The sequence below is a fragment of the Rhinolophus hipposideros genome, assembly GCF_964194185.1.
Source record: "Rhinolophus hipposideros genome assembly, chromosome: X".
In the NCBI taxonomy this organism is placed as follows: Eukaryota; Metazoa; Chordata; class Mammalia; order Chiroptera; family Rhinolophidae; genus Rhinolophus; species Rhinolophus hipposideros.
Window position 1 is genome coordinate 48,053,027 of NC_138046.1, and position 13,280 is coordinate 48,066,306.

Genomic DNA, 13,280 nt, shown 5'->3' on the forward strand with positions numbered 1-13,280 from the left:
CTAATATGCCATTTTCCCCAAATACATGCTTTATTAATGCACATCTATACTTACCTTTTCTACCCTATAATAAATCGTTAACAAAAATCAGCAACTGAAGCCCCTCTATCAAATTTTCTGCCTCACTAATTGCAGGCAAGTCTTTCCAGCAATGTTCCAGAATACAATAACTCATGCTACCTTTTTGGCTTTTGACTTTTGCTCCCTTCCCAAACACTGCACTTTCTCTTTAACCTCATTGGGACTACCTTTTTAAACAAAGCATATATTACTGGGTAGTTTTCAAAATTTTAAGGGCTGTTGCCTCTTCTCATTCTTTTCCAAGTATCTGTTGACATATTTTTAACGTAGAGTTAAAGTTAACGGGACCATTCTTTCTGGAAACCAACTGTTGTTTGGTTTCACTGCCTACCGAGCATAACATTTTGACTAGTTTCTCAAGGTTAAAATTTCTAATGTCTCACCAGAATCTTCACTGCTATGTCAAACAGGTGACCTTGGGAATGTGAATATTTGGTAACAAAAGAGGAAAAACAAGGTGGGCTGGAGAAAAGACAAAGTCCAAGTTGTCAACCATTGCTTTCAATATTCTAACTTTTATTAATTTGAAAAACCTATATATTGTGAAGAAACAACTACCTGTTCTAGGGCCTTAAAAAAAATCAAGACTTTAAAACAAAGTTGAGAAAACAAGGCAAATTTTATTTTTTTCAAGTTACAAAAATATGTGTATGTCAAAAATACAGTCTAGTCCATATAATAGTAGTTCCAGCCATTTAAAAGTTATACAGAGTTTGGAAAAAGCAATTCATATACAAGTCTTAAAACATATTTCATGAATAGTATACAACCATTCAATCCAGTTATTGCTTGTTATATGCAGCTTTTGCTTGAGACTACGCTCCACAAGGGAAAGGGCAGTGTTGGGGCACTCTGATTGTTAATGCTAAAGCTGTGGTTTTAAAAAGCCAATCTGAAATCAGAATAAGCTCACTGTGAATAAAGTAGGACACACAAGTTATGATTAGTACTACAAGGAGTGGTCTACATTGCAGTTCCACCCTTCTCCTATTTAATTATATTTTGTTAACACATGAGAAATATCGGTGTGTAGTTTGGGGCCAGAGGAAATGAATTACTGGTTTTCAAATTAAGTGATAAGAAACATTAACTTGGAGTTGCAATGTAGAAACAAAGCTGGCACATCCAGTATAAAAACCTTAAAACAATAAATTCAAGAATGGAACAACGTTTAAAGTTTAACCACAAACCAAAGCTGTATTTCTTTCCCTTTACACATTAAAACATAAAAAAGAAGCAATTTGTTCTTTTGAAGTTTACGGACTTATGAAGATCTGATGCTCTCTATTTTCTTGTTACAAAAACAAAGAGTTAGCTACATGACAGGAATGTGTTTTAAAACAAATTTATTTGCTCACGCCATATGGAAGAACAAATCATAAAATTCAATGTTTTACTGAGTAAAAAAAGATAATGCAGTCGACAGTGTATAACAATAGTACACAGAAAACAAATGACTTACTTTAGAGTAGATTATACATAGGAGACTACTGGCCTGAAGTTCACCTGGAAGACTTTGAAGTTAAGGTGTCCGACAGACACAGCAATGGCTTTGTTTCCAACTTTTCTGTCAGACCCTGCTGCAGGGTCAAGTTTATTGCTGATATTTTACCCCCGTAAGTTATTGAATAAATTCAGACATATATTAGCGATAAGTATCAGGTAAACTGGAAAAACCTTTGCAAATCATTTTTAGAACAAAAGTGATACTCATAACCAATTGGCAATGATACTTATTACCTTAATGACTTAAATCCTAAAAATAGGCTACATTTTTAGGAGGTAGAAAACAAGTACCAAAAACGTACCATTTGGCCACCCCTCCCAACTTTTGGCCGACCTTGGATTTCTGTATTTCTCACTCCACATTCTCCCAGTCAAAGCTATCAGTCTCACTACCATTCTTTACCTAAAGTTATAAAGCTGGAGCTGCCAAGAAAAATCTTTTTGAGAAATTTTGCTTTAAGTCACTGAGTGCATCCAATACTCAGGTATCAACTAATAACATTTTACACCTCTTTAGTAGGTTAACTCACTTCATAAGAATGTATCAATATAAAAAAAGATTACTTAACATGAAAAGACTACTGAACATCTCTACATGTGATTTTAATGTCAGAGTAGTTATGCAAACCTAAATTAGTAATGTTTTCATTGAACTGATTTGAAAGAGACTTATACTAAAACTGTATTACCAGTGTTTACTGAAAACAGGTATGTGTTCTATAAAATTAACCTAATAAGAAAAAGAAATACTTCTCCACTTTCTCCCAGAGTTACATTGTGCTGATATACCATAGACAGTATTATAAAAGGATTTCATTTTTGCCATAGGTGGCTTCACAGTATGTTCGTACAGATGTGTTTATAATATGACTGTAAGAATGTCATTAGTGAAATGTATATAAGGCATGTAAAAAAACTAGCATTAAAGCTCTTAAGGGCAATGAGCCAAACGGGCAGCTGCAGAAAAGCTGCTGCTAGGAATAAAAAACATTAAAGAGATTTAGTTTCAGCACAAACTAGTTTATAGTGCTTCCACAATGAAATGAATTAATTCACATAAATTTCTGTTGCTGGAACTAATGGACCACAGGAGATGGACTTTTGCCCCCTTTAGCTACTAGCCCAATCTTGAAAACGGAAGCAATCACTTGCAATCTTCCACACAGTGTTGTTCGGAGTGGACTGAGCAGTCAGCAGGAAGTTCTGATTGAAGAAATGTTGTTTGTTTCCATCAAACTTCACAGTTCCACTGGTCACAACAAGAACTGTAGTCTGGGCCTGAGTAGCTTGCTCTTCACCCGCACAAAAAAAGAAAAGAGGTTGGTTTCTATCTCTAAATAAGCAGATTACAATACATTCCTTATAATTTAACACTAAAAAAAACCACGTTTCATAAACTTTATTTACTTTAAGCATACTCATAAGCCCAAAGCCAGAAAATTAAATAATCATTTTAAAGACACTAAAATTATTTTCCATCCAGGAAGATGTTGGGCACTCTAAAGTTTTAAAATAAGGAGCTTATTTCTAACATTGGCCCATTTGATTCTTGTATTTATTAATATCTCATTGGGTTTCTAACAGCTTTTTCGTATTTTCCTTCTCAAGCTACTGTTCTCTTCAAGAACTATAAAGGAAAAAGAAATCACCCTGAACTACTACTAAAGAAACTTAAGACCCACCTAGAGGTTAATCTTATAAACGGCATTGATCTACACTGAATCTAATCCTGTCTTGCCAAAAGTCATCCTCTCACGTGATAGAGTCAATTTCTTCTGTGGAATTTTAATAAGTTGTAAGGTAATAAAACACACTGATCAGAGATACAGTACAGTTTTTCTCTGGAGACATTTCAAGGCACAGAAGGCAACTATTTAGGGAGAATAGATCATTGGTCCTCTCCATCAACAAAAATCACATTTAGCCTCAATTACTCACATAACCCTTAATAAACCATAATCATACAACCTGCCAAAACGTACTGGAGTGAGACAGAGCTAAAGGAAGACCAAAAGTTTGATTTGACAGCTGAGCTTTTTGTAATATTTAACTTGCTCAGAAAAGTATACTCCTACCACTAAAAGTCACTTGCTGCTTTTGGTGTTAAAGCTCAGGTCTCACTAAAGGAAAATGAAGGAAATACCTTGAAAGACCATGATCTTACCATGAACTGGTTGGCAATCTAACATATTGACCTGGAATTCACTGGAAGGCAACACATCAAAAAAATTAGCCAGGGCGTCCAACCCTGTAACAACATTTCCATTCCATATCAAAGTGGCCTTGTCCAGATACAGCCTGGGCAGTGCCTAAAAAGAGAAAAAAAATTAAAAGGAAATATATTTGTTTCTGGACTGAAAGGGTACAGAAGTGGACTGAAAGCGTACAGGTGGTATATAAACATTTTCAAAGTTCTACCTCCACCTCTACTCTCCTGCCCCTCCCACTGGAAGACAACATGAACAAGGTGTCTGTCTGCCTTATAATCTTGGCCTTGAATAGATATTATTCAACTCTCAATAAACTAGGCACTAAGTACCCGCTGTCCCCCACCACACACACACATTTCACTTTAGCAACAACCAGAAAACTCTGCATCCAAACTGGAAGAGAGTTCTAAAATTTTGCTTTCTGTATTAAAATGAATTAAACGATCACAAGTTTAAAGTACCTGCAGCTCCAAACCACGTTTAATCTCCCTCCCTTTTCTGAGAATTAACAAAGTTGTCAATCAGGCCCTACCTATACACTTCAATCATAGTGTTTATATACACACTTAATGTTTGAACCACTTAATGTTGTATGTGTTAGGAAAAGTTAGCTCCTTTTACCAGTACTCAAACAGCATGTTTAGTTCAAAAGAATCACGAGTACTTGCTAAAGCAGAGTTTTTGATAAGTCAAGTAAGTTAAGGCTCCAATGAGGCAAAATTCAACAGTTAACTCTTCAGTCACAGGAGTTCAGTGTGCCACAGGACACGTTATTTGCTTAATTCTAAAATTTATCTTAGATTAAAAGGCCAACACATATATTGACTCTGGTAATGAACTATGTTGCCTGTTTTTGTGTATGTGGCTATTTTATACTTGAAAGCAGCAAGGCACAATAAACAAACACCCATTGTCACATCCCTTGCCCCTGTCCCATGTCATCAGTGCCAGGAATTTCTTTTATCTTCTGCCTTAAAAAAGTATGTTTTTAGAGACAAGGTATTAACTTCTGTAGCTGCAGCAGAGACATTTTTTTCTAAAATACAGTCCTATGCTGATAAGATACGTTGGCTAGGCTGGAACACACACTGAAATAATTTGTTAGAAGATATGGCTCAGGGATAAATCACAATGAAAAAAAAGCTGACGAAGTGAGAAGTTGCTCTGTTGAAGACTAAAAGTATCCAAGCCATGGGGATTTTGTTTGTGAGTGCCGCCTATAGCTGTGAGCTTTAATTACAAATTATCTATTAATATATGTAATTAAAGGGACAAGCCGGGAACATTCCCTGTAATGGCAGACCCCTTCACTAGCACTAATACTATTTTAACTAAATTGGTTAAATGATAGGACAGAAAATGTAGCATATTTAAATAAATACATGTTAGATCCTATGTTAAGTGCAGTATTTAAATTGATTCCCACTTACCACCCTAAAAATAAAATGAGGTGAAGAGAGGTTAGTGACTTTTGCCCAAGGTCACAGGGGTACATAAACGCAAAGCTGGTATGTGAATCCAGAGTCCACACTTCCTAATACCATACCAATCCTTCACTAAAAGCAATGCACTTTTAAAGAACAATTCCACAGTCAACACATTTACAAGTCAGATGAATTGGGGCTCAATAAAAGAACTGGCATGTAATAAAGCACAGTAGAGTCTATAATGCTCACCCGTCTTCTTTTATCCATTGTATCATAGTAAATACTGACAAATTCCTCAGCAGCTCTACATGCCTGATCTACGTAAGTTTTAAAATCCTACAAGAAAAAAATCGAGAAGTGTACATTACTACCCCTCCATCCCCACAAACACAAAACCACCAAGGGGAGCTGATGATTTATGTAGCTCCATACATAGTCCACATTCTTCCATATAAATTTGTACATTTTAAAGGTTAGAGCTCAAAAGTTTCCAATTTTTTAAATTTTCACTAGTTTTAGGCACTTATCTTTAGGATATACTCATTCACCCCTCAGTGAATTTGATTTTTTTTTCTTCTCAATTCAAATATAAATTTATAATCTTTGCTTGGATGGTACTTTAAGTACTTTAGGCTTTCAATATTTTACAAAACATTCACCTTAATAAAAATGTTGCGGTCTGAACCTTAAAAAAAGAAGGGGTGGGATGGGCGCATTGCCACTGAATTAAGTTAGGAAAGCGTTCTCTTTTCAAGTGAAAAGTTATGACCAAAATCAAAAGTTGCTGAATGGAAAAAAAAAAGTTCAATTAAGTATTTGAAAAACTAGGTACTTAGGAAACTTTCTCACATTACATAAAAATTTACCGTCGTTTGTAAGGAATTGTAAAACTGAAGAAAAGAAAAGCTGTTGGAGTTTTCTCCTGCAGGAAGATTAAGCACTTTCTTCCCCAGCCATTTACGGACCCCAGCCTATTATTCGAATTAAGAACCAATTTCATTTCTTTCTCAGGTGACGGAAAGTTAGAGAGAGATAATCCAGAAAAGGAGGCTGAAAGCCATAAACAGGACCTCAACATTGCCGCGTCTCGCTAGTTCCCATCTTAGGGTGCTTTCCATCATTCGAAAGAGATCGCACAGCCGCGGTCGGTGCGGTCGGGGGTCGGGGGTCGGGAAGGTAGGGACCGAGGGGGTCTGCAGAGAGCGAGCCCCGCCCCGGACCCAGGCGGTCCAGGTCCTGATTCGCCATTTGGCCACATGATCGGCAGCCAGCCCGGCGTACCTCACCTCGGCAGCCGGCGCCGGGACGCCCAGGCGCCCCGCCGCGCCGCCCCTGCACTCACCACAGCCATGGCCATCGCGGAGCTCGAAGCAGCCTGTGCAGTCAGTGGCGGAGTCACTACGTTCTCACGTATTCGGCTATCTCCGCTGTGGGAGGACCAAATATTTAGGAAGGCAGCGAAACCCGCCAAACACACGGAATTCTCTACCCGCCTATTCTCTCCCGGAAGTAGCTGGGTCCGTTGTTTAAAGGATCCCGATGTTCCAACGTTAAGTCGTTTCCCTTCAGTTCCCACCGTACCCTCCCATCCGTCTTGTGTACTTACTTGTTTGATATCTACTTAGTTTGGAAGAAAAAAAATTAAACTGTCCACTTCTACAACCCCACTCCCTGAGACAAGCAAAAAAGAACTAAGAGGTCCAACAGGGGGAGTTCTTTGCCTCAAGAGGCGGGGCCAGGGCTGGTTGAAAATCAATGAGAAACGTGAGGAAAGAGCTACCGGACCTGCAGCCTATAGGAAAAATAGGAGGAGCTTGGAGAAGAGTGCGCAATCTTACTGAGCATGACTGGTAGAGAACCTTGAAGAGTGCTTGATGATACTGCGCATGACTGGCAGAGAACAGTTTAGAAATCTGGAACATTCTGGAAGACTCAATCCAAATTGAATTAACCCCAACATCTCAGTAGTATTCCTAAGATTATTCACTATTTGGTTTTGCAGTAATCAGTGGAAAAGGCTCACCTACTTCCTCCATCTTTATAGACCTAAAATGAAGATCAGTCTACGGTGCCACTCACCACTTTCCGCAGCGTACTCTCTAACAACAGCTAAAATTTCACTGAGTGGTGACAATGAGCAAGGTATTTCACTACGCATTTTAATCCATATTCACTTATCTCGTACAATAACGCTGTGAAGTAATCATCTCCATTTTATAGCTAAGACACACAGAGTGATTAAGTAACCTGCTTAGGGTCATAAACTAGTCGAGATTCAAGCTCAAGCAATTTACGGCTGCAATCTGACTTCATTCCCCATCATCCTATAAAACCGCTCATCTCAAAGTCACCAACAACTTCTGGGGGTTCAAATCAATTACATATAGTCTTACCATTCGTGGCTGGTTTGCGACTCCTCATGGTCACTCCTTCCTTGGTTCATTCCTCTGTCGCTCTGAAACCAGTCTCTTCTGAATGGTCTCATACTTTATTTTTTTTCCCCTCCCCTGGCTCTTTGTCTTTTGGCTTAGCTCTAACTGCAGCTATTTTTCCACGTAACTGCTTCCCTCCTCCACTCACCCCTTACTGGCCTCACGTTTGGGGGCGTGTCTCCTATTCAAAGTCTCCCTCCTCCCGCGGGCTCTGGATTGCTACATATATGCTACTAAATTTCAACGATACATCCCCATCCCCCACTGCTTCTCTGAGCTCCAATTCCGCATACGGGAGTTTGTGAAATATGAACACCAGAGTGCACTACAGGCTTCTCAAACTAATAAGAGTCCAAAATGTAAACTCATTTCCTCCGCACTAACAATGTTCTGTATTCTTTCAGTCATCAATGCTTGAATTCTTGGAATGTTTTTTTCTTGTTTACCCCACTCCGCATCATTGTGATTCATTCACTCTTTAAACAAATATTTACTGAGTGCATACTATGGGCCAGGCACTGTGCAAGGTTCTTGATATAGAGTGGTGAACAAAATAGACATGATCCATACCTCATGGAGTTCACAATGCAATGGGAGTTCTAGACAATAAACGAAACAGTAATGTATTACAGAGGAGTTCCAAGTAACCTGCCGGATTCTGCCCATTCTTTAAAGCAACCTCTCTGTCTCCCTCCTCTCTCTATCCCTCCTCTCTTTCTCTCTCTCCTCTATGCACAATCTTTGACTTCGATTGCTCTGTTCTTACTTTTGCAAAATTTCCTTTTTTTTTTTTTTTTAAGGAGGGCACAGCTCACAGTGGCCCATGCGGGGATAGAACTGGTAACACTTGGTGTTATTAGCACCATGCTCTAACCACCTCAGCTAACTGGCCATCCCTAAATTTTCCTAATCTTTGAAGTCTTATCTTGGTCTGGTCACAATTTACCTTTTGGCAAAGTTAACCACTACTGTTTGCCAAAAATAACTCATGTTTAGTTATTGCTTTTCTTGGTTGAGAGTTTAGAATGTGTCTGGTGTTTATTATGATTTCATTCAATCCTCCCAATCCCTGCAGAGGGAAGTATTATTATGTAGATTTTAAAGAATTTAAACAGAAGCTCAAAGAGGTTAAATAAGTTGTCCAAGATGACACAACTGGTGGAGCTAGGATTTCAACCCACAACTGTCTTTGCTCTTAGACACTATACTATTCATGCATTTATTTATACTTTGTTTATTTTGGAATGTTTATATAAATGTCCCTCGATTTATACTTGCCCTTCAGGGACCAGTGCAGGTGAACCCTCGTCATCGAAACCTTCCCTCATTTCATGTCCCCAGAAGCCCAGAGGATACGACCTGTCTGATGGATAAAAGGAGTGGCTGTTGCCGTGGGGTAATAACGCTGGGGACTAGAGAAGAGTTGTGAGTACTTAAAAGAGACAGCTGATCTAGAGATAGAGGAAAGGATCAGAGTTTTGCACTGAATGTTTGCACAAAATTTTGTGCACTTTTATTGATGTGCTACTAGGGTGGGAGGCTGGGTAAACTGATAATATAGACAACAGTGTTGGGCTCTGATTGGAGAGCAGTGAAATTGAACCTTATGAAAACTGTTTGGCGGGACAAATGGGAACCAGGTGAATAAGATGCAGAATTGCTCTTTACTAGATAACTACACATGTGCAAAAAGTAGAAAGAGTGACCAGGAAAGGTGTGAAAGGGCTTTTCTTGGAACTCAGAATGGCATATTGGTTAAGCACGTTGTTGTTGGCACCAGTCTGGGTTTAAATCCTTGCCATGCCACTGAGTAGTTCTGTGACCTTGGCCAAATCACCTAACCATTCCATGGCTCAGTCTTTCAATCTGTAAAATGGAAATGATAACATTGATACATATTGCATAACACCATTGTAAGAATTAAATGAGTCAGTCCCTGGCATACAGTCCCTGCTTGAGGAAAATTCTTTTCCTACCCATGGCAGATGAGATTGTGCAGCCACCTATTTGAGAGTATAAAGTTGGGACAGATTAGATAACTTTCGGTGTGTTGAGAGGCATTAGTACAGTTCGGGAGAGAGTTGGAGGCCGTGCGATAGCAGACTGTATGAGCAATAAATTGGGTTGATTAGGGTTTCTTGTGACTTGTGCTGTGTAGCCATCTCTCTTGGTCAAGTGTAGGCCTAACAGAATTAAAGCTGTTTTGAGTTACCAACATTCCTACCTGAATCTTTACCTTGCTCTTGACTTGATAAGGACTATTCTGTAACAATCAGGGAAGTGATTTGAGCTGTCAGCCCCTTCCACTCAGGTATCTAGTTGGCAACCAGCCTATTCGCATTAAGTCTCAGACTCTATTGACTAAGTTAGCCAGGTGCCATTGGCCTGTTCACATTAGATAGCACTTTCAAAAACAGGTTTATTGAGATATAATTCACATACCATACGACTCACCTATTTAAGGTGTGCAATTCAGCGGTTTTAAGTGTATTTACAGAGTTATGCAAGCATCACGAAGTTTGAGAACATTTTAAATGCCCTGAAAAGAAACCCCATTCCCATTGACAGTCAGTTCCCAATTCTCTTTCAGCCCATTTCCTGGCACCACCAGTCTACTTCCTACTTCTATAAATTTGCTTGTTCTGGGCATTTCACATAAATGGAATCATATAATATGTGGTTCTTTGTGTTTTAGCATAGTGTTTTCAAAGTTCATCCATGTTGTAGCATGTAGTAATACTCCATTTCTTTTTTTTCCCTTGACTATGAAAGGAGAAAAATTTTATTGAGCGCTATTAATTTTATTACTATTATTATTATTATTATTAGTTTCAGGTGTACAAAACAACATAGCGATTAGACATTTACACACTTCACAAAGTGATAATCCCAACAAGTCCACTACCCCTCTGATACTGTAAATAGCTATTACAATACCATTGACTATATCCCTTATGCTGTACTTTATATCCCGTGACTATAGGTTTTTTTTAATTTTTTTATTTTTTTTAATTAAATTTATTGGGGTGACAATTGTTAGTAAATTTACATAGATTTCAGGTGTACAATTCTGTATTACATCGTCTATAAATCCCATTGTGTGTTCACCACCCAGAGTCAGTTCTCCTTCCATCACCATATATTTGAACTATAGGTTTTTTAATTATAGTTGACATTCAATATTATTTTACATATTCATTTCAGGTGTACAACATAGTGGTTAGGCATTTATGTAATTTATAACGTGATTCTCCCAGATGAGTCTAATACCCATCTGACACTATACATAGTTTTTACAATATCATTGACTATATTCCCCATACTGTATTTCACATCCCCATGACTCTTTTGTAACTATCAGTTTGTACTTCCTAATCCCTTCACCTTTCTCACCAATCCCCTTAAACCCTCTCAAATCTGGCAACCACCAGTTTGTTCTCTGTATCTATGAGTCTATTTCTCTTTTCTTTGTTCATTTATCCTGTTCTTTAGATTCCACATATAAATGAGATCATATTGTATTTATCTTTCTCAGTCTGACTTATTTCAATTAGCATAATACCCTCTAGGTCCCTCTGTGTTGTCACAAATGGTAAGATTTCATTCTTTTTTAGGGCAGAGTAATACTCCATTGTGAGTGCTATTGATTTTTTTAAATTAGTTTCAGGTGTACAAGACAAGGTAATACTTAGACGTTCATCATTTATATCCCTGACACTGTGGACCCCCTTCCCCCATCCACTATCCCTCCGACCTCGCACCGAGTCATAACATTATATATATAAAATTATAGTTGGCATTCATTATTGTTTAGCTTCTGGTGTACAGTGCCATGATCAGGCATCTACAGCATCCCTGAGGTGGTCTCCTAAATGGGACATGTGTCCATTGGATACCCTACAAAATCTTTACAACATTATTGATTACGTTCCCCAAATCAATTTTCAAAAACCCTGAGGCCATCTTGTGGTTACCAACTGTTTCCCTTCACCTTCCCCTTTATCCCCACCACCCCGCCCATCTAACAACTCTCAGTTTTTCCTCTTTGTCCCCAAAACTGTTTCTGATTAGTTCATTCACTTATTCTTTTTTTAGATTCTGCATATAAGTGAGATCATATGGTACTTGTCTTTCTCTTTCTGTCTTATTTCACTTAACATAATGTTCTCTACATCCATCCATGTTGTTGCAAATGGTACGATTTCTTTCCTCTTTATGGCTGTGTAATACTCCATTGTATAAATGTACCACAGTTTCTTCATCCAGTCATCTACTGATGGGCATTTCTGTTGTGTCCATGTCTGGGATATTGTGTATAGTGCTTCAATAAACATAGGAGTGCATACAGATTTTTGAATTGGAGTTTTGGATTTCTCCGGGTAGATGCCTAGGAGTGGAATTACTGGATCATAGGGTAGTTCCATTTTCAGATTCCTGAGATACCTCCATACTGTTTTCCATAGTGGCTGCACTATTCTGCAATCCCACCAACAGTGCACTAGCGTTCCCTTTTCTCCACAACCGCGCCAGCATTTGTTGTTTGTTGATTTATTGATGATAGCCATTTTGACTGGGGTGAAGTGGTATCTCATTGTGTTTTTTATTTGCATTTCTCCGATGGTTAGTGAGGTTGAGCATTTCTTCATATGTCTGTTTGCCTTCTGTATGTCCTTTTTAGAAAAATGTCTCCTCAAGTCCTCTGCCCATTTTTTAATTAATTGGGTTGTTTGTTTTTTTTTTGGAATTGAGTTGAGTGAGTTTTTTATAGATTTGTGATATTAATCCCTTATCAGATATATCATTGGCAAATATCCTTTCCCATTCAGTAGGGTCCCTTTTTGTTTTATTGATGGTTTCCTTTGCTGTGAAAAAAACTTTTTAGTTTGATGTAATCCCACATGTTTATTTTTCTCTTACTTCCCTCACGCGAGGGGATGTATCAGTAAAAATCTCACTCTGGGTAATGTCTGTGAAGTTTCTTCCTATATTTTCTTTTTTTTAATATTTTCTTTTTTTTTCATTCACTTTTTCTTTTAATGGGATTTTCTTTTTTTTGGTACATTTTTTTAAAGATTTTATTGGGGAAGGGGAAAAGGACTTTATTGGGGAACAGTGTGTACTTTCAGGACTTTTTTCCAAGTCAAGTTGTTGTCCTTTCAATCTTAGTTGTGGAGGGTGCCGTTCAGCTTCAAGTTGTCCTTTCAGTATTAGTTGTGGAGGGCACATTTCAGCTCCAGGTCCAGCTGCCATTTTCTAGTTGCAGGGGGCACAGCCCACCATCCCTTGTGGGAGTGCAACCAGCAATCTTGTCGTTGAGAGGACGCATTCCAACCAACTGAGCCATCCGGGAGCTCAGCGGCAGCTCAGCTCAAGGTGCCGTGTTCAATCTTAGTTGCAGGGGGCAGAGCCCACCATCTCTTGCGTGACTCGAGGAATTGAACTGGCAACCTTGTGGTTGAGAGCCCACTGGCCCATGTGGGAATCGAACTGGCAGCCTTCAGAGTTAGGAGCATGGAGCTCTAACCACCTGAGCCACCGGGCCGTACGTGGTCATTCACTTTCAACCACCTACTTTGTATAAGGATTTTACTCAGTGCCAGTGATATGAGTAAGTGTTTAATATA

At 38.6% G+C, this 13,280-nt stretch overlaps 1 protein-coding gene across 3 annotated transcripts; it reads right to left on the reverse strand.

Annotated features, from left to right (window-relative positions):
• Window positions 1-683: 683 nt before the first annotated feature.
• Window positions 684-7,937, reverse strand: NXT2 (nuclear transport factor 2 like export factor 2; the record flags this gene model as incomplete). 3 transcript variants are annotated; one of them, XM_081042629.1, is made up of 5 exons in its annotated part: window positions 684-2,879; window positions 3,752-3,896; window positions 5,474-5,560; window positions 6,567-6,651; window positions 7,618-7,937. In XM_081042629.1, the coding sequence occupies 5 exons, from the start codon at window positions 7,707-7,709 to the stop codon at window positions 2,698-2,700; spliced, it is 591 nt and encodes a 196-aa protein (XP_080898755.1). In that variant the 3' UTR covers window positions 684-2,697. The 3 variants fall into 3 exon arrangements, with proteins under 3 accessions (XP_080898755.1, XP_080898756.1, XP_080898757.1); XM_081042630.1 differs by lacking the exon at window positions 7,618-7,937 and adding an exon at window positions 6,831-7,029; XM_081042631.1 differs by lacking the exons at window positions 6,567-6,651; window positions 7,618-7,937 and adding an exon at window positions 6,295-6,345.
• Window positions 7,938-13,280: the final 5,343 nt, after the last annotated feature.